We start from the raw sequence: 23,960 nt of genomic DNA, 5'->3' as shown, positions 1-23,960 counted from the left end.
GTCCATCTCCATCCCAGCATGTCCTGCCTCACCTCTGCCTGGCTGGGAAGTTTTCTACTAGAGAAGCTAGAGCATGAAGCTAAAATTAAAAAGTCTGAGAGATTGAGAGAGAAGTGGAAAACACCATTTTAGCAGTCATCTAAATAAACAGGTCTTTGTGAGGGTGACTCCTGTGCGTGGGGTGGTAGTTGGCCTGTTAAGCCAGAGAGCTGTGCCTCCAAAAGCGGGGAGAGAACATCTCAGGTCATTAGTATTACCTGTTGTTTCTGAGATCAAGACGTGCATGCAGAATTGTGCTCATAATTAGAGACACACCTGCCTTCTGGAGTGCAGGTCCCAAAGTGGATGATAGGAGGGGAAGACTGATCTAGAGTTTAGGTCTAAAACTGTGAAGGAGTTTCAAGTCCTCAAGATCCAGATACTCTCTCCCCAATACATGCTTACTTCAGAAATGCCTGGGCCTGTGATTTTGCTCTGTTGCCACTTCTACCTTTCCTCACCACTGTATGCAAGTGGACGCACAAAGTTCTGCGTTGGGCAGCGTCTGATTTTTTTTTCATTTCTCTTTTTTTTTTCTCCTCAGAGATGGTGAAATGTCTCCCAAATGCCAAACCAGCTCCCAAGGCTCAGCTAGTGTGTAGTAAGACAGGAGGCATAGAGAGCTGCTTCCTGTCATGCCCATCCAATACTCTTTTTGTTCCAGGTTTGTACAAAGTATTTGTCCTCCTAAGTCTAGAATGTGACTTGATGATTTTTCTCTGCTAACGTGTTCATGATTCTTGCATTCAGTTTTTGTTATGGACAGCTGTAAATGAGCAAAACCATACATCAAATTGGGCCAGACATGCACATCACCAAATACAAGAAAAGCTGATTGTCGGTTACATTAGAGGTCTCACCCTTTGTTTAATCTGCAGGAGTGGAGAAATTCTAACAAAAACTTCAGAGACAGGTCTACCTTAACCAGGATGGTACAAAAGAAAAATTCTAATATACTGAATTGCCACATCAAAAGTGAGGGAGAAAACGCACGGTTGATTTCAGTGAATTCCTGCTAATTTTTAGTACCATGTTTTTCAACTTGAGTCAAGTCCCCTGTGCCTATCCAGGCATCTGCTTAAAATGATGGACCCTGCATCACAGCCTGAAATACCCTGTAATTGTGCGATTGAGCAGGAGCAGAAATGAATCCCAAAGCGGAGGGTCCCCCTGGGAGGAACTCAGCTCGGCGAGCGCAGTCCGAGCCGGGGGCAGGAGGGGACAGGTGGGATACACTGGGAAATTTAATGCTGTGACTGCCACAGCACACGATCAAGCTCCCACGCCAGCCAGGGTAGCGTAAAACTTCCATCAGCTCAGCCACGGGCGCTGTGGTGCAGAGGATGACCTAGCAACAGCTCTAAACCTGTCTTACTGTCTCATACAAAATGGATACAACTAATTCTGTCTCAGGAGGCTGTATGGCAAAAAGGATCTCTCAGTATTAGTTGCTGCAGTTGCTGAGTTTTAATAAATTTTGCTGGTAATGGTTCAGCTGAGTGTTATTTATAGAAATCCAGGCATTTCGTCTTATTCCACCACACACACACACACATCCCTTTTTTGTTGTTGATGTTGTATCATTTGCTACAGGTAATTGTCATCTACAGAGTTTTGCAGGGCAGGTGGGGCGGGGGGATTGCTGCTGCTTTTCCATATATGTTCTGGTTCTGACACAGGATTATTTTCCGCAAGAGTGTCTCTACTTTTCATGTTAGTCCTGACATTATATGTGGTAGAGCTGTTCACACTTTATTTTCAGTTTAGCAGAGATTACTGGAACCATGCATTTATCTAATTTGTATGCACCAATACACAGTTTTATCTGTGCAATATGTAAACCCTGTTATGGTTCTAAGTATGTTATTTTTTGTTTCTGCCAATAAATTCTGTCAGAGTCTGAAGCTGAAATTATTATGAAAGTACATGGTTTATTTTTTAAATTATAGAGATGATCAAAGCACAAGGACTCTGCCATGGACAAACACAAAATATTTTCTACTTGTGCACCATGGAATTATTTACAGCTAACCTCATGCCAAATTGTTTATAAAATGTAACATTTCAGTGCTGGAAGAAATGAAACAACACATGTAGTCAACACTGTGAAGCAGTAGCCCTTGGCAAACTATTTCAGCCATTTAAAATCCAAGTTCAGCACTTAAAATGCCTCCTTATTTAGCAGTATTAATAACTTTGTTCAAGCACCGAACATTAATGCTTGGTGTGACGAGGGGAGCAGAGGCTTTGCAAGGCTGTTGCCACATGTGCTGACTGTGAGTTCTGCTCCGCAGATTCGGAGAACAGCTACACACTGAGCTGTGGCATTCCTGTCCAGCAAGGCAAGGCTCTGCAGAAACGCAATGCGACCCTGCCCAGCTGCGCAGGTAGGTGCTCTCCTGCCCACCTGTTCCTTGGCGTCTAGGAGGTAGGTGATGGAGGTCCCCCAGACCATTTGGGAGTTGCAAGACGTACAGCTCTCAAGTTACACAAGGGCAGAATTAAGGTAGCCTGTGTTTCATCAGGCACGCACTTGCTTTTTGGCAGCCTCTCCTTGGGGGCCGGAGCGTACTTAGTTGCCCTCCACTGTGGCATGGTGTTGGTAGGTCACTGTCGGAGTGGTGAAGGTTTGAGATATATTCAGTAAGGACATAGAGTAATTTATTTTCTGTAGTCGAGCAAGGCAGTAGCGAGCATATCAAAGTGGCATTTCTTCCCAGACTTGGAAAGGAGCCAGAGGGGCCCATCAGTAGCACAAGAGCAGAAGGCTACGGTGGGTCCCAGCCCTCACCTGCAAAGTCCTTCCTCAGGAGCACAGACCCTCCTGCTGGGGATTCCCAATAAAAAGGTTATGAGGCTTTTATGAGTACATACTGTGTTTCATTCATCTTGTTCTCAGGAATAGCTGGATTATTTTTGCAGAGGCATTTCAAAATGTGTCTTAAAGCTGATGCTTGGCATAAAAGAAAAGTTCAGCTCAAAATTGTGAAGTCTGGCAAAACTAGCAGCAGCTGAAACAGCATCGAGCAGTGGGAAGTGCAAGCCCACTTTAGGTATCATTACCTGCTGTACTTCTCTCCAATTTGCCAGTTTTCTAACTTTGTATTTCTTACGTATTTGGAATGCGTTAGGAGGTACGATGCTGTGGAGTGACGTAACACGGCAGAGGATATGTCTGCCTGTGGCACAGGGGCAGGCTACCTCTATAGTCCTGGTTCGGCAAGGCCCTCCCAAGGAAAGAGGGACCCACGTTGCGGCACGTCCCTGCGACCACCCTCCACCTGCTCCAGGTCCCGTGGGCAGCCCGCAGCGGCTGGCAGGCAACGGGCCAGGCCCGGCCTTTTCCACCATGGGCTTAGCAAGGGAGTCGGCCAGCAGCTACATTTTCTAAGCAGTGCATGGCTGCATAACAGCCTTTAAAGTCGCAAGACATAACTGGCTTGGATTTAAAGCTGAAGAATAAAGCTTGCAAGCCATAGACCACAGTCAAATAAAGACGTTTGCTTTGGATGGTTTTCAACTGCCAACAGCGTAGCTCCAGTAAATTAATCTTGTTCCTGGTTGGCGTTAGCAAGAGCAGAACTACAGCCAAGTAACATGGGAAGTCACAGACAGAGTCAGAAAAAAAAGGTAGGAATTAACCTTTTTCATAGTAAGACAAATTCACCCAAATCCACCAAGAGGTGCAGGCCTGCTGGAGGGGAAGCGTATGTGCAGAGCATGTGCGATACTAGCAAATTCATTGATCTTTATGGGCTCGAGAGCGAGTGCTTATGTGAAAAAATGAACTCATGGAAATGGATCCGCTTGTACGCTGTCTTCTATGTCACAAGAAGACTTTTGAGTCTGTTTTTAAAAATAAGTTTCAGACTTCATTTCATCTGCATCCCAAATGATAGCTTTTTTACTTTATATCAACAGATTCATTAGCCCCTCCAATCAAGCAGAAAGCTCGTTTTAAAATTAAAGACGCAAAGTGCCATTTACGGCCTCGCAGCAAAGAAAAAGCAAAAGATTCTGGGAAGCAAGCTGTTTTAGGTACGTGGTTTCTTCTAACATGTAAACAGCATTCTAATTTTTTGTTTGTTTGCTTGCTTGCTTGTTTGCATATTTTGTTTTCACACTGCAGATGGAAAAAAAAAAGTAATGGTTTTCATATCTGGATCTGAATTTAAGTTCAGGCCAAGGTTCACACTCTAGCTGAACAGTGCCTTGGGTTTGGATCTAACAGTGCTGAAGTGTCACCAGCTGCTTTGAAAAATCTTTGTTCAAAAGTACATGAGTTTGGAATTAAGCTGATCCTTTTTCTGGCATTGGTAATGGCAGAAATATCCTGAGACAAAAAGCAATGACCAATGCAAAGTTAGATGAAACAATGTCAGTTTGGTTTGGTTTAGTTTTCCCAAATGAGGTTTATAAAAGAAAACAAAAGCTTTTATTTATTTGCTTTATGGTGGATTAATATCCCATTGCAGCAGCAAAGACAACCCCTAAGTGGGAAAGTTATAATCAAAATCTGATGTTACATAGCCTTAGATCTTTTGTTATGTTGGAGTGAATAGTTATGATGTTAGAAAAAATATTCAGAAAATTTAGACCTAATTACCAAAAATTTGAAATGAAAAAAAAGTTCTTCTCAGGCTGAATCAAAGTAATCAAATGTTTTTAAAACTCAGTATGACTAAGTATGGGCTTCTATTAGTAGTAGTTTTGAACATCACTTTTAAAGTTGAACAAAAAAGAGGTTTTAAAAGTTATATGGATTTAACAGATCTTCATTACATTTATTTCTTGTCCTCCATCCCCTTGATATTATGACAGGGACAATTAAAGAGTGTTTGGCTGTTATTGCTGTGCATTTCCACAGCTTAAAATATTTGGAGTTCATTTAAATTTAATATTAACTCAAAATTTTCCAGATTTTAATACACAGTATTGGTGTAATTGCAACAGCTCCTCTTGTGGCTTAAAGCAATTTAGCAGCTTACAGCAAACGTCTGCTGGTGATATACTCTGTTGTGGATCTGTCTTACCACCACTTTTGCTAGTGAGTGAGGAGCCATATTTGAGCCCTGAACAGAGAAGAGTAAAAATAGCTATCCTAAAAAAATGCTAATGGTTTAAAGATTTTATTTTTAAAATTTAGACTCATATTTTATCTTTACCCTGCAGTCTAGACATTTATCTCTCTAATTTTCCAAGTATAAGCTTAAAACAAGTCTCAGTTGTCAAGATGCTTACCTTGTCCTTATGTATTGTCTTCTTTTAATAAGATGTGATTATCAGACTAATTTTTAAAGTCATAGAAGTTGGTTTTTTTGGTCCATACAGTCACCACAGGAATGTATTTCTTGGAGGCGTTTTCTTGTCCTTTGCTTGCTTTGCTTTGTGTTCGTTATGTCATCTGAACTTCTGGGTCTAACAGAAAGATTATATCATACAACCACACACTGGTGGCTTGAGTGCTAGAAATTTCTCCCTGACCTGGAAGGTCCATTGCCTATCACAAAAAGCATGTTTTTCACATAGATTTCTTTATATAGGGAGAGGCTGTTTATGTGATTGTGTCCCAACAGGTTGTGGCCTTTCTCCTCAGTGGTTACACATAATTGATGAGGGCATTCAGTTCCTCTGGCTTGTGATAGGATGAGAGCAAATGGCCTCAAGTTGTGCCAGGGGAGGTTTAGATGGGATATTAGGAAAAGTTTCTTCACCAAAAGTGTTGTCAGGCATTGGAACAGGCTGCCCAGGAAAGTGGTTGAGTCACCATCCCTGGAGGTATTTAAAAGACGTATAGACATGGCACTTACGGACGTGGTTTAGCGGTGGAGTTGGCAGTGTTACGCTAACGGTTGGATTCGATGTTCTTAAGGGTCTTTTCCAACCTAAACGATTCTGTCATTCTATGATTTCCCCTCAGATAAAGCCTTCTAGTATATTTTCATAACCTCCCAATCAAAGGCTTTTAAAACCTTTGATTGTCATTGCTGGAAGGGTTGGAATACCAGGTGGTAGTTTCTAGAGGCCCAGGCCTGCCGCTCTCATGAATTTACAAAAATTTACTCTCTTGCTTTGTTAACCATCAAATGACTGTATATAGTATTGCTGATCTTAACTAGTTTCTGTAAAGAGCTTTCTAATCCTTATGCAGAAGAGAGACAGGCAATTACAGGCATGAAAGGTACCACTGTGCAGCTGAGCATCACCACACCGTATTTTTGCCTCCTGCGTTCACTAGGAAAATGAGCGAACCCAAAATTGCACAGAGAAGGAGGTGTCTAACAACACATGTGCAATGTTATGAAGCCTGTCACTGCATTCGTGATAACCCAGCTGAGATATCGCTTATTAGCCTGCCACTTGCTACTTTGCTACTTGATTTCTTTTCTATGTTGCTTCTCTTATGCAAAGGAGGTCAATTCCCTTGTACAGACAACTGCCAGGTGACCTTCGTGAATCTCAAGTGCGATTCCTCCAAGAAAAAACGCCGAGGCCGCAAGTCACCATCAAAAGAAGTATCCCATATCACCGCAGAGTTTGAAGTGGAGATGAAGTCAGAAGAAGTCACAGGTTTGTGAAAGATTTGTCTGTGGAGAGAAATCAGAATTCAGTTCCTCAGTGTGTTAGAATCTCTTTGATGCTATTTCATCAAGCTGCCACACAAACCTTTTAGCACAAGCCTCATTTGACAGCCCTTCCAAACTCAAAGTTTCAGAGATTTAATTGAAAGGAATCAGGTATGAAATTAAGCCAAAGGAACAAAGATTGAACCTGCAGCAAAATTCTTTCAAAGCCTCGAGTTAAGTCATGTACTTCAATTTAGTCTGATTTCTTTAAACAGCAGAAGTGCTAATTGATGCACAGAGAATGTAAGGATTAGGTAGAAGTTCTGCAACGATGATGATAAAAATATCCTCCAAAATGTTAAGTTGCTGAAACTTCAGTCTGAGAATCAAACATTTTTATCACACATTTGGAAAATTCATGTTTGCATAACAAATTCAAGGAAGAAAAAGAATTGCTTCAAGTTATTCACGGGATGGAATATTATGCTATAAAACCCAGCCAAAGAAAACGTGGTCTGAATTCTATAAACATGTCAGTCCTCAAAGGCGGGTTTCTTAACCCTGAGGGATACCTTACTAGCAAAGCGATTCAAACGGTAATCGTGCCAGAAAGCACCTTTCTTTATGTCAGTCGGGTATTTTGGTCAGGGAAGTGGGAATAATTCCCAATCAGCTGAGTAAAGCACAGGCAGACAAAATTCAGAAACATTAGTGGTGGCAGACTGAACGCATAACTGGAAGTACAACACAGTGGGATTGATACTTTCTGCAGCCCTCTCCCTGTGCACTCAGTATAACCAATTTCTTAATGCTAGATATACGATAGCAGCACTCGGTACGCGCTTGCAGGCCATGAAACTCAGTTTGATGGACCTCAGTGTACTGTCTTGTCCCTTTAAAAGCCTGATTTTGAATACAGTAAGCTGCTTCTACAATTTGTATGGAGAAGACAGTGAAGCAAACAGAGGTGTCATAGTGTGATGCAGGCTAAGCTTTTTGTTAAGCACCCTTTTTAAACATGAATCTCAATTGCTTCTAGTTTTGTTATCATTTCCCATCTAGACACCTGTAACATTGACTGTGTTCGGAAAAGGATGGAGCAGAAGCTGCAAACTGCAATCAAAACATTGAGGAAATCTATTAATAAACAGCAATTTTACATTCAGTTTTCTGGGACAGAATATGAAGTGGCTCAGAAGCCAGCTAAAGCTACTGAAGGGCATGAAGCTTGCAGTACAGGGCAAGTGCTGCAGGATGGAAAATGCGGTAAGTCCCAACAACTCTATTCAGCCATATCCCCCAAAACAAGCAATCCAAAATTAACTTGTCCATAGTGAGCCAGGCAGGAAATCTATGAGGTAACAGACGATTTAGATCAGTATTACTCAGCATATGTGCATGGACCATTGACAGTTCAGAAGACTTTGAAGGGAGTTCATTAAATGATTGCAGGAAAACAAAAGAAGCATATATATGCATACATTTCCCATGATATCAGTTGGTATGTATCAAGGCCTGCCACAAGGCAATGTTGGCAAATAGTTCCCAGTTACTCCCAGCATCTTACGAAAACATTACAGTTCTGTAAAACAATAATATGGTGTTTGCCTAGATGCTCTGTATTGAGTTTTATATCACCTCTCTCACTGTCCTCACCACCAAATAATCCGTGACCCATGGAGATATATATAGATATATATATATATATTTAACACTCAAGAGGTCCAATTAAAAAAAAGAATCTATAGAAATCTATTTTAACTTTATGAATACCTAATTTCTTTAAGCCTTTTCTGAGGTTATCAAACTCTAGTGCTTTACTGGGGGCAGGGTGCTAGTGCAAACCTATTAATGGCAGTTCTCAGCACTGCGAGCTTTCTAATAACTTAGAGTCATCTTTTCAAAATCAACATATCTATTTTTCCAGCTTCTTTTAGACACCAAGTGATTTACAAGCAAAACCAAATAGTTAAGTGCAGATCTGGTAGGTGCCTCTAATGAGTTGGTTCAGAGGCTGTTTTCATCATATAGGAACATGTTTTCATATAGGAACAGTGATTTAGAAACTGTATGGAAAGACTGTTGCTATTAGTGTCTAGAAACCCATACATTTTAACTACCTATATCCAGCAGAGAAAAATGTTTACTGCAGTTATGTGCCCTGTTGCAGCAAGAAAAGCACGTGTATTCATATCTGTACTGAAAACACTTTCCAGTTGGGGTGTTTGAGTGTCAAGATACATTGCCCTCAGAGAAATCTCTAGAACTGATCTCAGGAGACAGACTTTTTGTAGTTGTCTGCCATAAAACCAACATGTAAATGCACCTAGTGTAAACTAAGAATTCACATCACTTCCCATATGTTATGCACCACTGTTCTAATTAAACTGCAATATATCATTTTAAGACTGCATCAGCTTTATTAACAACGTATGTCTGATAAACACCTCAGTGCAGTACAATGCCATTTAACAGCTTAAACAATAGAAGAAGGACCTCGCCCTGATGTAAATTGACCTAGACCACAGTGGAGCTAGTCCTGTTTACATTAGGTGAGGATCCTGGACTAACATATGCAAAACATATGCAACTATAATACTGGGGCCAAAGAGATCCATCTTCTCTAAATGTTTGCAATGAAGGCAAATAATGTGATCAAAATGAAAGTCCTTATGTAGATTCCCCTTTTCTTTTCTCAGTTACCTGCAGCACGGGCACCTTTTATAGCGGAGAACATAATCAGTGCATTCCTTGCTCACCAGGAACATACCAAGACACAGAAGGTCAACTTACCTGTGAGCCTTGCCCAAGTAACGATGGACAGGGAGTAGCAGGCGCCCGGAATGTGTCAGAATGTGGAGGCAAGTTTAATTTGATTATAAAAGGATTAGGTGTTGCCACAGAGCCTGTGAGGCATGGAGGCTGAAAGTGGAGAGAGCCTTCCACACTTCTGTCTTGTAAGGGTAACAGAAGAAATCTATGTGCTTACAAGCAATACGCAAAATGTTTTGGCTTGTTCCATCCACTGACATTGCCGACAAGAAGATGGGACCTGCTACAGCAATGTGAGTTGTGGTATGGAAATGAGCAAGCCAAGCAAAGCACTTTGCTTCAAGTCAGGTATGGAATCGGGACATACCTCGACTTGTAAGGACTCGTTAGGTATATTGTGAGCCAAAGGGATGGATTACTTTGGACTGGTATTGGTGAGTCTAATGAACTTGCTGATTTAATGTTTTGCATGAGTTGCAGTTTACCTGGTCTAATCAGCAGCAACCATAATTTTGAGATAGTTATGCTGCAGGGATCTGTAACCTGGACTCAGAGCTAATGACTGCTAGTTTCAACGCTGCTTGAATTCACTGTAGCTTTTGGCAAGTGATGTAGCATCTCTGACTCAACTTCATGATACATAAATTAGATGATAATGATGAGAATACCTGATTTCAGAAGAGAGCTGTTCTTCTACTGTAACTTGATCAAGATAAGGTTTTAAGACACAACTGTTAATTATTTTCTTTACCTTATTTCATTACAGGTGACCAAAATCTAATTTACAGCAGATACGTTATTTGACTTTGAAAGAAATCTGTCCTGTCTGCAACACAAGTTCTAACTTTAAAACTCATCCATGTAATTTACATTAATGCTTTCTTCAAGGATATCTGGAGTGAACACACAATGAATGTCACTTGAGAAACTGCTGCTTTTTCCCCATCCACTGAATAAAAAATAACTCTAGTATCTCCAGTCCAAACATACAGTAGATTTTGCTGATTTACTGTATGAAGGAACTATCACAGGAAAATTCTTGATATTCCTGTGCATCTTTGTTATGTTGATTTGTATGTATCCAAAATCCAACAAGAATAGATTATCAAAATAAAAACTGAGTTTGTAGAGGTTGACTATAGAATACTGACCAAAGCAGCACAATAACTAGGGGAGAAAGACTGTGTTGTTCCAAGGCTTGCATTTGAATTACTGTTCTGCATAACAACAAAAAGAAACCCTTCTGATTATTTTTGCAGAGTGGATCTGTCTCAAAATGTTTGTTGTCAGATCACAACAGTCTGTTTTTCTCCTCAACTCTCCCCTTTTTTCTTTCTCTGAAAGTGGCAAGAGAGAATATGCTTTGGACTTCATAAACCTCCCTGTCAAAGATTTTATCAAAATGAGTATGTCTCCATAAAATCTGTCAGCATATGTGATGAAACAGTGTATTTTGATGAACACAGATTTTGTTAGAAATGTACTCACCAGCTGTAGTCAGTAGTATTTTTGCATCATATCTTCTGCAGCAGTAATGTCTGTGTAGTAACAAATAAGCTATGACTGAAATCCTCACCCCTACAGGTGAGGCACGTACAACAACTGTGCAAGAGGTTTTAAGTGCCTATTGTGTAGAACTCTGTTGTAGCTGCAAGTGAATAACATGCTGTGATTACTTAATTTACATGTGATCCATGTAGGTACAAGGCCAAAACACAATTAGAAAACCTAGTCATTTGGGGGATTTCTCAGGGAAATCCCCTCAGATCTATTTTGTTGGCAATTCCAATACAGAAGGCAAGAAGGGAGCAAGTTAGCTCATTCTTATATACAGGTAGGGACTGAGACATGAGTGCTGAAAGCATCAGATATTTAGCAGTATTAAAACCCAACTGTATCACTTCTTTAAAAGGATGTGTGTAAGCCATGCTCCACATGTACTTAATTTTCATACTAAAATCCAGATCCAAATCTGCTCTTCATTAACTGCCTTCATATTAAAGTACAGTGACCAGTTGGACCAGACCAGATGGATCAGTTTTGCTGCAAAAACAATAGCAGAAGTGTCTTCAAATTAGTAATATAATATTTCTCAGAGGTCTGTGTCACAACAGCCAGCTTGTACAGTCATATTCCAGCCAGCTGGGATGGAAGCGCAACTAAATCCCAGAACTCCTGGTCCCACAGGTGTCCATAGTTTGACTTTTGTGGGGACAGAACTTGAACTTTGCTTTCGCTCTGGAGCTCTGGTTCATCCTAAGTGCCAAGTACCCAAGATACTGGAAACCCCCAGCATTTCCTAGTAAGTATCAGGGTTCTTAAGAGACCCCAACCCCACCTAGAGTCCTCAAAACTTTCAAGTTTTCAAGCCAGTTGTTTCTGCCTGCTGTTTAGTTCTCAGGGAAGCTATATTACAAAGTATTGGGATTAGGCAACCTCAGGGAACACCTAACATCTCAAGGTGCTGGTCTCCCAGGCTGGGGTGGTGTGAAGATAGGCATTAACGCCATAATCTTGAAAAACTTGACATCCTGATTCTCAGGTAGGTTGTCAAGGAGTAAAGTACTCAAGCTAGCAAGAACCAAGCTAAACAAACACCTATCAGAAATTGCCTGGAGAGCAAGTTTGGAAACTACCTTGTATCTGTCAGTAGACTCATTCACAAAGAAGTGCTTTGCTTTACACAAATCACCATTTTCTGGCAGAAGAGCTTCTGACAAGCACTAGTTTTCACAGCTACCTGGAAAGCTGCTGGTGTCAGCTCTTCTCACAGACAGGGTGCTCGACTGGTCCCATCCAGTCTGGTAAATCTCATACTCTACTGTTTCTGCATCTATAAATGGAGATATAAAAAAACAATTACTTGCTTCATAGATCTGGTGCAAAGATTCATTTTTTCCTACAAAGTGCTTTGAAATTCTCAGATGAAAGACTTGGTGAAAGTACAAAGTATTCTAACAACATCTTAATAGAGCCCTTGCTAAAAGAAAAACCAAACAGAAACATAGGTAGCAAAGAGCTTATTAAGAAACTAGTTGAATTTACTGGTGGTGTTTTTAGGAAGCAGTTACAGGAACAATACAAAATCAGCAGGTAAGATTCGAATTTGATCTGCAGCTGCCTTGTTGTCACATCTTTAAGTTAAAGGAAGCATTGCTAACTACTAGTGGGCTTTATACTTTGTCCAGAAGAGTCAGCTCACTAATACAGATGATCATTTTCAATTTCTAGGGCAGTGTTCTCCTGGGCACTATTCTTCAGATGGTTTTAAACCTTGTAGAGTCTGTCCTCTTGGTACATACCAGCCTGAACCAGGAAGGACCCTCTGCTTTCCATGTGGCGGTGGGCTTGTGACCAAGTATGAAGGTGCTGTTTCCTTTCAAGACTGCGAAACTAAAGGTGAATTTAAAATCGCTCCACAATTCATATTCCCGCTGCTTGCCCTTTTGTTTGTAATCTTCAATGCCAAGGGGCTTTGAAAGGCTCCAAAACAAACATAGTCACTGTATGTAGAAACGCGGTGTGTGATTAAATTAAATGGTCAGGAAATCCAGAAGCTAGGAATGATCTCCCAAAGCTGCAGAGACTTAACAGGCTTTATGGTTTTCTTTGGAATTTACCACAGGCAGGTGCAGAGTCAGCACTGCAGCTGGTAAGTGAATTGGCTCTGCTGCATGGCAAGAAATAAGACAAACTTCCATTAGACAGTGCTTTAGCCTTCACATCCTGTATATTTTTATTTACCAAACTAGAACTAAACACTACAAAAATTATATGAAGTTAAGGATTGATTATTAATGGGCTAGGCAGAAACTGTAAGCGTGCAACGTGTTGCGTGTTCCATAATGTCAACTTGGAGTGCAGATGCTGAAGAAGGAATCTGCCCAAATGCATTTTGGTTTAGTTACTGGAATGACATGCTGGCCCTGGCAAACAGACACTAATGGAAACCTCTCTCTTGCTACTGTGAAAGGCATTTTTATTGTTGAGGCAGATAGGTATCAGCTTCCATTTGTTACAAACTCATTGGAAACCACTGTATTAAATACAGTGAGAGACCTATGTAGCACATGTTACAAGTTTTTAAGGGTTTAGCTCTAATCTTTGGAACATAATCCTAGTTAGAAGGTCCTTTATAATGGCAAATACAGGGAGATGATGTCTTTTTTGCCTTTTATGGTCTAATAAGTATACTGCGAAACAGAGGTCGTGACATATGTCCAGGGTAGAGGAAAGTTCTCTCTGCACTGAAGATTGCTACTTTCTGAAAATAATACACCTCGTACCTCACAGTTCATTGTTCTCCTGGACACTACTACAACTCTACAACACACAGATGTATCCGATGCCCTGTGGGAACATACCAGCCTGAGTTTGGTCAAAACTACTGCATCACCTGCCCTGGGAACACAAGTACTGATTTTGATGGCTCCACTAACGTTACACACTGCAAAAGTAAGTTTCATTTATATTAGTTGTGAGATGAAACCTATCTTTGGATCTGAACTGCAACTTGAAGGTTCCATCTGTCAGGCTGGACTTCAATTCTGTATTTCCTAATTAGCATATATCTACTGCCAGAGGGAATTGTAAGAATTGGGAAAACAATGAGAAAAAAAACTGGAAAAGTGCCACTTGATGCATATGATCGTTTTAGCTTTAATGTAATTTGGCAGAGTGCCAGCTACAATTTAAAACTACAGAGCTTTTGGTTTCCATATCCTCTAAGTTGGCTTGCAGTGATACATATTCCTCTGTGTCTCTGTAGAGTACAAAATCTTCTATCAGAGTAACTGCCATTTTATAATAATTATAAAATACTAGGAGATATGGTCATGCATACTGCAATTGCCAGGTAATCGCTCACGACAGTGAAATCTTCTCATAGGCTTTTTTGCAGTACTCAGCCTCCTATCTTCAATTAACATTATAAATATCCCTAAGGATTCCAGTTCAATTTTATTTGATCTTTTGTGAATGGCTGATTCTTTTAGGGAAGCAATTTTCTTCATCTCTACCATGCTAATTTAAGAGACCGTCTCTATAATAATTAGGTAATGTCATCTAAACTAACTATTCATTTGCAAGTCTATCATAAGTTTTTATTTTGATGATGTGCCATGTGTCTTTGAAGTCTATCATAATTTCTAATGTAATTTAAATTAGATATTTGTGAGGAATTTGAAGAAGCCTGATGATTTTCCTGTAAAATAAAACCATCCTTTTCACTTCTCTGTCTTAGATACTCCCTGTTTTCAAGCCAATTTCTGACCTTTCATAATCTTTGAGGCTTGGATTAAGCAAAATATTTAAACATATATCTAGTTTCATGTGGGTGAGTAGGCCTGGAGAGATCAAGCTTAAGTAACTTACTGAATGAGGCTTCTGTGGCAAATTCAATAGGAGTTTTGAAAACTCAGAAAGTAAAACTGATCTGTTAGTGGAGATCCTTATTAACTGGTTTAATCTAAGATAAAGCAAGGCAGATCTGTAATCAAGATAAGGTTGGCTATTAGGATCATCACACTCATTCAGCTAAATCAGGTTAAAAAACAAGCGAAGTTAAACCAGAATACCTTCTGCACGTCAGCATGGTGTCAGTGGTAACCACCATGTGAGTACCTCCACAGTGGGATCATGCTTACTTACCTGTGTTCATTTCTTAATGAAATGTTAAAGCAGCCTGAATGAAGTGTTGAATCAGTTTATACACCCAGCATTAAGATTTTGCAAATCAGTTGGAGCAGCCCTGCAGATCAAGTATTCCTTTAAAGGCTTTCCGTGCTAAACAAAGAGGCAGCTGGAGAATGTATGCATTTCTAAAGCCACAAGGAGGAGTTTAGACTTGCTCTTGACAGATCTAGAAAAACACCTCAAATTAGCTAATCAGCTAACACAAATGCTAATTTATGTTTCTCCACAGACCAGCACTGTGGAGGAGAACTTGGGGATTATACTGGCTACATTGAATCACCCAACTATCCTGGAGACTACCCAGCTAATGTTGAATGCATTTGGAATATAAATCCACCCCCAAAGAGAAGAATACTCATCGTAGTACCTGAGATATTTCTCCCGATTGAAGATGAATGTGGTGATGTTTTAGTCATGAGAAAAAGTGGTAAGTTGCCAGACATGGGTTATAGAAATATTTATTGCAAACTGGCTGAGTGGAAAGTTCGTATTGAAGGGATGACTGTCTTCATCTATCCGGTGTTTCTAAAAGGATTATTGAATGAACTGGCACTGCAAGTTAAAACAGAACACTGTACCAATAACAATTAACAGAGTGATATTAATTATTCAAGTGTCTTGGCTGAATCACAAATCAGTTAATGGGCTTCTGTCTGGCCCAGTTATCATGTGGGATAGATCACTGCCACTCTAGAAGTCAACAAAGCTATGCTAAGTTATATTGGGAGAGCTGTCTCCTGTCATCTGTACAAATTGTGCTCTCACTTACCATTTGCAAGTATGTATATACTGCTAAGTCTGGGCAGTGACACAGGTTGGTACACCTGACACCCTCAAGAAATCCAAAGTTTTCCCAATTTTATGTGGAGTGGGGAGTGAGTTGTGTCTTTGATTATGAAGTTAATTCAACAACTTCTGAAGCTGACACACCAATAAGATGCACTCCTCCTTCAGTCCTATGCAGGCATCCAGCTTGTGGAGATCTCTTGTTAAATCTCCAAGAAGCACCAAACCTGAAAGGCAATTGTTCATATGGAGCTTTGTTTAAAACAGCATATTTTACTTGCTAAAACAGTGTATTTTATTTGTTGAAACAATTTTCACAACTTTTTATCCTTGAGGGCGTGTGTTGACATCTCTGTATATCAGAAGAAGAAACCTGCTGGATGGAAGGAAATTGTATCTGTCCAGATGAGTTTTTTGAAAGCAAAGCACTTACTGTAGCAAAACAAACTAGTCATCCTTCTAATCCCAAACTGTGGTTCCAACAGTGAGTAAAGCCAGGCACATCAGGGAAACGTTTGACCTCCACTTCAGTACCAAATGGAAATGGAAAATGAGGGCAGTTTTTCAGAGTTCTGCTTTGTGATCACTGTATGTTTGGCATCCTAAGAGTAGATCTTATGAATATTCATCACAGTTCATGTACAGTCAGCTGCTAACATTACTGTGGAAAAACTAATGGCAGTTCCAGAGTTACAGTTAGATCCACTATTTTGCACTTCAAGAATCCAAATCCCATTCAATTCAAAAGGTCTCTTTTTGCTAACATTGGTGAAAGTTGAATCAGCCCTAGCAAGTTCAGATTTTACGCTACAGTTGTTATTTTCCCTAATCATCCTGTGGCTATGGAGTAGGTTTTTTGAACTAGGTAAGAAGCTATTTTTAACTTTTGTTTGAAATTCATTTCAACTTAGAGGAGCCTTATGATACATTCATAATGACTTGAAGACATCCTGCACCCTCCATCTGTTACTTACGTTAGGGGCAAATGGGGTCTTCCTGGTTCCCAGCTATTAGCTCCGTTTCAGTGTAAAAAATGACATTTTCTTTTCAAAGCTGCAAGCAGGTGTTTTGCACTGGGAGGTGCTGGTCCATGATGATCCCAGTAAGAAAGGCACTGAGACTCTGTAAGGTATCATTTTAAATGCTATTTATTAGAGCTATCATTATAAGGAGACAATAGTATAGATAATCCTACATCCCTTTAGATGGTGGGAACCAAAGGTATCAAATGGCCTCTGATCCACACACAGCATGCTGGGCACACCCTGTCCTATCTCTTCTATAAGAGATTTTGCCCTTTCATTCAAGCCATTACAGGATTTTCTTACAAGGAAACAACTTTATAATTTCTGCTGTCAAACAGAAACAATGTTCTCATGAGTGCTTCTTGCTGCACTTTTAGTTAAAGGCAAGGCCACACAGTAGCATAGTCACTGGTACCAAGTGGGAGCTGCCTGCAAGTTCCTCTCATTACCACCAGCGGGCTGAGGTTATCCTGCAGCCACGGGATTTGTGCGGCACAACACAGACCTGAAGGCCACGCTGGACAAGCAGCACAGCACAGGCCTGGCTGTACCCGGGTTAACTGGTGGATCACCAGCTCCTTGGTGTGCGATGGTCTTTTGGTCAGAATCACTACACCAGGGTATTACATTCTGAGAAGTGGTTTATTGCTCTCAGATGAACTCCCCAAACTGGGCGTGTAAGGAGCTGGTTACCACATCTGCTTGGGATGCAGCTGACTTGTTCTTACCAATCTGGGCCCAGCATATGGGAACCCTGGAATTCAATGCTAGAGTAGTACACAAAACAAGTAATATTGATAGTAATTTTATAAATGTTCAGAAAAATATCTCTGACACCTCGCTGTCTACTTAAGCTTCTTGCTGTGGGACGGAGAGGTTCCCATTACCTTTGTGGAAAAACTGCTCCTTATAGACAGGTAGCAGCAACATCCCTTTTATCACAAAAAACTTCTGCTCTCAGGAATACATCAGCTGAGAAGTGTCTTATCAATTTGATATTTCGGACCTCTAGATCAGGAAGGGTGCAAAAAGTTATTTTATAAAGAACATTTATTTTTTTATTTAACCTTCTTTCTAGCTTCTCCTACTTCAATTACTACATATGAAACATGTCAGACTTATGAGAGACCTATTGCATTTACCTCAAGATCAAGGAAGCTCTGGATTCAGTTCAAGTCAAATGAAGGAAACAGTGGCAAAGGATTTCAGGTCCCCTATGTGACTTACGATGGTGAGAATGGGATTGTTTTCCATCTTCATGTTATATCTGAATTATAGAAAGTTGTCCTTTAGAATCTCTCTTATGCTGATGACAGAGAGAGAAGAATGAGGAAAAATTTGATGTAACTCATTTCAAGTCCAGTGAATTACTTCAAAACCAGTTACAAAGACTTTGAAATAATACCTAATTTTAATTTTATTACTTTTCCTAATACTTAAAGGATGGACAGAAAGTTACACAGAATTCTTTAAACTTAATCCTTGTCCCACTGAATTCAATGAGACTCCTTTTAATTGGCATTTATCATATGCATAATGAGAATACCATTAATTGCTGTGCATTTTAGGAAGCCCCTTCAATCAAGTCCTACTGGTAACCCACACAATTTTGAAAATTATAAGTTAATAAAATCACAAGTCCAACAAACTAAAACAGTGATGCAAAAAGAAATATCCTTTCATTAACCACTGTCATAAATCCACGTTTTAAAACAATCTAGCTTGTCATATAAATTATGCATTAAACTGTATATTTTGGACTTTGGGATGTAACTAAAACTAAGACTTTTCTATGATACCTTTGGCAGCTGTTAGTCCATCTCTTTTCCAAACAGCAGTGCAATTTTGTGAATGATGAGAAAATGTGTATTAAGCAGGTGATTCAAGAATCCAAATGAGAGCTGTTCTCAGGGCAGAAAACAAGGATCTGTTCCTGACTGCGCTGCTGACTTCATGTATAGCCTTTGACAGTTATTTCATATCCCTGGCCTTGTTTCTTCATCTCTAAAATGTAGATAATAAAGCATTATTATCTGGACTGAGTAGTTTTCTGGGGATAAGTTAGTATTTATAAGGATGACTCAAAATTACTATTCTAAAGCAGTACAGAATTTTAATGCGATTAGACTACAGCAGCTTGAGAGACACTGAGTAATTAACTGGATACTAAATTTCTCAGTTCTGTCTTGAAGAGGCGGTCTAGCTAATGTCTGGCTATTATCCTCCCAAAGAATGTCACAGTCACTCAACTGATCTTTATTTTGCAGAGGATTACCAACAACTAATAGAAGACATTGTTCGAGATGGACGATTATACGCATCAGAAAATCATCAAGAAATCCTAAAGGTAAGAAAATTCTGCTTTATCTGAGGCTAACCAAGAATTCCTTTTCCTAAATATTTTCCCAAGATAGTTCTCATTACCCTGATAAGGTCATAATATTTAAACCTCAAGTGTGACCCCAAATTAAATTCTCTGTCTTCTGAGGCTTATGCTGGTATTTGGAGCAGCACAAAATCAGTAGCTCAGCTGGGCTGAACACATGTGTATGTCCTTCACTGAATCAGGAACTAGACGAAATGTATGCTATCATGATTGTTCGTTAGAAAAATTAGTCAGCCAAGCATGAAGAACCTATTATTTGAAGAGCCTTCTTCAGCCTCAGTCTGGCATGTGTTTAAATGAATCATTAAGTTAGAATTTCCTGTGCATTAAAAAATGTATTTACCTAAATCACTGTTCTGCCTCAACAAGACACAACCATAATGTAGCCTTGTAAGCTGTCCATGAAGTGGTTTTCCAAAGGCACAGGCAACACACTGGAGAGAATTGTGAAGGAAGACTGCTGGGATGCCACCTATAACAACTAACTAATTAAAACTAAAAAAAGGCTGTTCAGAAGGCAAAATTCAGCCCTGTAAATGTACAGCTTGGAAGGACAGGAATTGATTAACAGCCAGCTCCCCTGGCCATCCCTGCCCCAGCCCTGCCAGTATTTGCTCATTAGAGCTTTGAGGTCACTTGGGTCTTAACTCCAGTGTATACAGGCACAAGCTCACCTGAGGCTCTGAATCAAGACTTTACCAAGGCACAGGAGAAGGTCCTTAAAGAGTTCAGTGTCACTGAAGACCAGCCTTCTCTCTTGTTCGTGGAGGAAAGGCCCTGGACAACAGCCTGAAACAGGCTGGAATGGCAGTCAGAGGCAGTTTGCAATTCTAATGCCTAACTTCTGCAGCCAGTTTGTGGTTAACCCAGCTGCTACCCTCTCAGTTCAGGACCTTCCAGGAATGCTAAATGCAAAAAAAGGTCTGGCACAGGAGAAAGATTCGTCGGAATAAAACTCCACAGCAACATGGAGTAGTTTCCTTACACTGCTTTACCCAGAATCAAGTTTTGCAAAAAAAACCTGGTTGTTGTTCATTAATTTTGAAAGTTGTTCAGAAACTAAATCCAAATACTATTTTTATCTAATACATATGTTGTCTCCCATAGGACAAGAAACTTATTAAAGCTCTCTTTGATGTACTGGCACATCCACAAAACTATTTCAAGTACACAGCACAAGAGTCAAAAGAGATGTTTCCAAGATCATTTATAAAGCTACTGCGATCAAAAGTTTCCAGGTTTCTACGACCTTACAAATAGTCTAGTGGTATTCAATTTTTGGTTACTTTGCATTCCTGTCAAATATTGTCTTTCCTCCATAGTAGAAACATTTGCTAATATGAAGGCTCTTTTTTTGCAGTCTTTGTTTTCAGTTGTATATTGAAGAATACCTGTAATGTTTTATAATCGTTAAAAGCCAATGTTCTGAATGGGGTTTTTACTACAAAAAAAAAAATTGTGCATCCCTGAGTGCATCTCGTTGAAGATCCAAATTTGTGTCTGCACTAGTGTATCTTCACTTTCCATTTGAAATTACATTATGTAGAAAATAGTCTTTTTAGCTTTTTATTTTTCATCAACAATAACTTTGGTCAAAGCAAAGAAGGAATCTATTCAAATCTGATTAAACTACCTGCAGATAATTTCTGTTGTAGAAAGAAGTATGTAGTATAAATAATATTTGGATTTTGAATTGCACTTGAAGTTTATATTTGAATCTTTAGAAGAAAACAAAACAACCTAAATTTTGTTTTTTCTCATTTGCGGCTTAGTAGAACCTCTGCCCAAGTAGAAATCAAAAGGGAAAAAAAGAAGAAAGAAAAAAAAAAAAACAGATGTGTAATTTTGTTTTATGAATTACATGAGATTGAGTCCCGTGCCCTTATGTCGTAATGTTTTTATCTGTCCTCTTCTAAACTTCGTCAGAGGTTTGCCATTCTCAATTACTTCACTGAAACAGATTTAGCTTTGGATTTCAGTACATGTTAGTCCTTTTGAAGGCATTTACAATAGGATAGGTGAGAAATGAACAACAGTAGTAGTCTTGTTTTTCTTTCTGTTAATAGAGCATCTAATTAAGTACAATATATAAATATATAAATATATACTTCTATTTGTGGGTACATTAGTAATGTTATCTTTAGGTACTGTAAATACTGTTCATGCTTAAGTCTTTACTCCCCCACACCCCATTTACTCATATCTATTTGTAACTTTGCTTAGATGATTAAATGACTTCTCCAAGTGCTTGTCACTTCCCTTAACACCAAACTGAAGCCTTTTGGAGTTTTAAAATACTGGATAATTGCTTACTCTGGGACAATCTCTTTCAATGTACATTATTCCAGGAAAAATAACATCTGTTAAGATGCATCTGCTGTCCAGTAAAGGGTCAGCTATTGCCTCTTCCTTGGGCACCCCTCAGATGCAGACCAACAAAGTGACCCCTGAGGATGACACACATGAGAGGAGCTCTCCAAGGAGGAATTTTTGTGGGACCTGCCGTCTCTAAAACGCTAGGAAAATGCCTGTGTCACAGGGGCAGACTCTAAGGGGGGGGTGAGGGGGTGAACAGGACACAGTTTTGCAGATGAGTTGGAGGGCAGGCCCTGCAGTCTTCAGAGACCTGGCACTCCCTTTTATCACAAATTTGCAACTCCAGTGCCCATCGACCACAGGGCCTGTATGGTCTGCAAGACAGCATTAGCCTTGTGGTCAGGCCTTCCTCACAGAGTGACAGGTACTGGTGGGTTAAGATGATGATAAATCCTGTGTTTCCTGGCACAGGTGCTGATTTCAATGAGAGAGTAGCTTTTTTTTTAATTAGTATTTCAGCCTCTTTACTTTTAAGCCCTTCCTCTTGTATATCACTTTCCCTTTTGATCCTACAAGTTTATTACATGGAGAAATTAACTATCATGCCAGCATCCTTTCAGAAGAAGACTTAACATACAGTTTTGCTTCACTGCATTTTTTTTTTTTCATATCTACCCTGTAGTTTAACATACCCTTGGATGCTCTCAAGGACATACCTTAAGGGTGGTTATGGTTAACTTCTTACACTGTTTTTTGTCTTTAAGCAAGTACCGTTTAAATTTACAAAGTTGGTTTCTGTTGGCTACAAGTGGTTGAATATTCCATTTCTAAGAGACACCTTACTGTTGAGTTTTTCTACTTAGCCAGCTTGTAATTTTGCTTGCCTTCTTTCCTTTTCTGTTGAAGAGTATAATTTTTTTTTCTTTCTATGAACAGTTTCAACTTGGGGTCTAACAACTTTTTTTTTTCACTCATGGATCTTAGGTCTTTCACGAGCTTTCTCTTGAGGGTTAATATATAAATATATATATTAATTTCAAAATGTAACATCTCCATAAAAGTGCTTTTTTTAAAGGCTGTTAAACCTAACTTTTTGTGAGGATGTTGAAACTACTTTTATTAAATATTCATCATGGGTTACTAAAGGTGGACATTTGAAGAACATCTCATCAGTCCTAGATTCAGTGTATGCCTGGAACAAAAAAAAAGTTATATGTATTTTTTTCATTAACAGGAGTTATTTGTAGAAAAAAATTAAATCTTAAAAAAGGAAAAATCTTTTTAGGTACTCAGTTATGCATAAGTGTACAGCTAAAAAAACTACTTCAGCCAAACAGTATCTCAAAGTCTGATAGGTTATTCAGAATTATTAGAATAGGTCAATGGGTTAGGACTGCAGCCATTCTGTTGAAAGATGTGAAGGAGAAGATATGGAGAAAAATAATTTCCTCATTTGCTGAACAATTTACAGCCATCTTTAGTATTTCACACTTCGGTAAGCCAACCTTGGAACCTGATGCTGTGCAGTGAGTTTAGTAAAATCCTTGCTAAAATTTTTGCTTAACAACCCACACATTTGGACATAATACCACAGTACAACACTGGTGCCAAGCAGGACAAACTTCCTCTCTGGAACAGGGCTGAAAGTAATTGCCTTATGAGTCCAGAAACCACTGGCAGCACCATAACATTTTCCAGGTTCTTAGCTACATGGGGAATCCAGTGCCAGATAGCAGCTATGAGAGGGACATGTTCCGGTTGTGGCCACTGTTAGTGGGACGTTGGTAGAGCTGTGAGAGGTGAATACGGGAGGGACTAGCTGCATTTAGCTCTGGTAACACTCGCCCTGACTTACAACCACATTAGGCAAAACCAGGGTTTTGTCTAGTTCATCCTGACAGACAATCTGAGAGTGTGTGTTAGCTCATATTCCCCAGAGCCATGTCAGGGCATGGACTCCACAGTCAGGACAAGGCACTCAGGGACTTCTGTAGCAAATGCAGACTTTGTGTTGCTGAAAGCAGTGGAAGAAAGAGAATAATTTGTAGCCTTTGAAAGTATACAGTGAAATGCTTCTGAATATATAGGGGTTTCATATGTGATATAGTTAGAAAATGAGTCAGGTTTAAATGTTTGCAGGTCTGCACAGAAATGCCCTTGGATGTGCAAATTTCTAATGTGAAATAAGTACTGATAAGTGGTGTGTAGGACTGCCTGAACTGATTTCAGCTGATTTGTACAACAGCACAGAATTTTTACATCAGCTTTAAGTTAAAAATGCTTAGATTTATAGTTACAGAAACTGGTGGTCACCAAATAGAAGGTGAGCTCAGCTCTTCACTTGTTAATGTAGGTGTAGGATGTCTTCATTGTCAG

General features: G+C 39.6%; 1 protein-coding gene across 1 annotated transcript in view; it reads left to right on the top strand.

Annotated features, from left to right (window-relative positions):
* Positions 1-21,092, top strand: part of SCUBE1 (signal peptide, CUB domain, EGF-like 1) — a 210,529-nt gene extending 189,437 nt beyond the window's left edge. Inside the window, exons 12-23 of the mRNA XM_010563586.1 lie at positions 584-703; positions 2,334-2,426; positions 3,961-4,077; positions 6,451-6,609; positions 7,668-7,871; positions 9,305-9,466; positions 12,609-12,776; positions 13,671-13,832; positions 15,301-15,498; positions 17,961-18,113; positions 19,150-19,229; positions 20,376-21,092. Of these exons, the coding sequence (XP_010561888.1) occupies positions 584-703; positions 2,334-2,426; positions 3,961-4,077; positions 6,451-6,609; positions 7,668-7,871; positions 9,305-9,466; positions 12,609-12,776; positions 13,671-13,832; positions 15,301-15,498; positions 17,961-18,113; positions 19,150-19,229; positions 20,376-20,528 (1,769 nt within the window). The 3' untranslated portion in view covers positions 20,529-21,092. The remainder of the gene's footprint in view (positions 1-583; positions 704-2,333; positions 2,427-3,960; positions 4,078-6,450; positions 6,610-7,667; positions 7,872-9,304; positions 9,467-12,608; positions 12,777-13,670; positions 13,833-15,300; positions 15,499-17,960; positions 18,114-19,149; positions 19,230-20,375) is intronic.
* The last annotated feature ends 2,868 nt before the right edge of the window (positions 21,093-23,960 follow it).

This window comes from Haliaeetus leucocephalus, unplaced genomic scaffold, assembly GCF_000737465.1.
Source record: "Haliaeetus leucocephalus isolate CR32 unplaced genomic scaffold, Haliaeetus_leucocephalus-4.0 Scaffold170, whole genome shotgun sequence".
Taxonomy (NCBI): domain Eukaryota; kingdom Metazoa; phylum Chordata; class Aves; order Accipitriformes; family Accipitridae; genus Haliaeetus; species Haliaeetus leucocephalus.
This window is presented reverse-complemented; position numbering and strand designations above follow the sequence as displayed.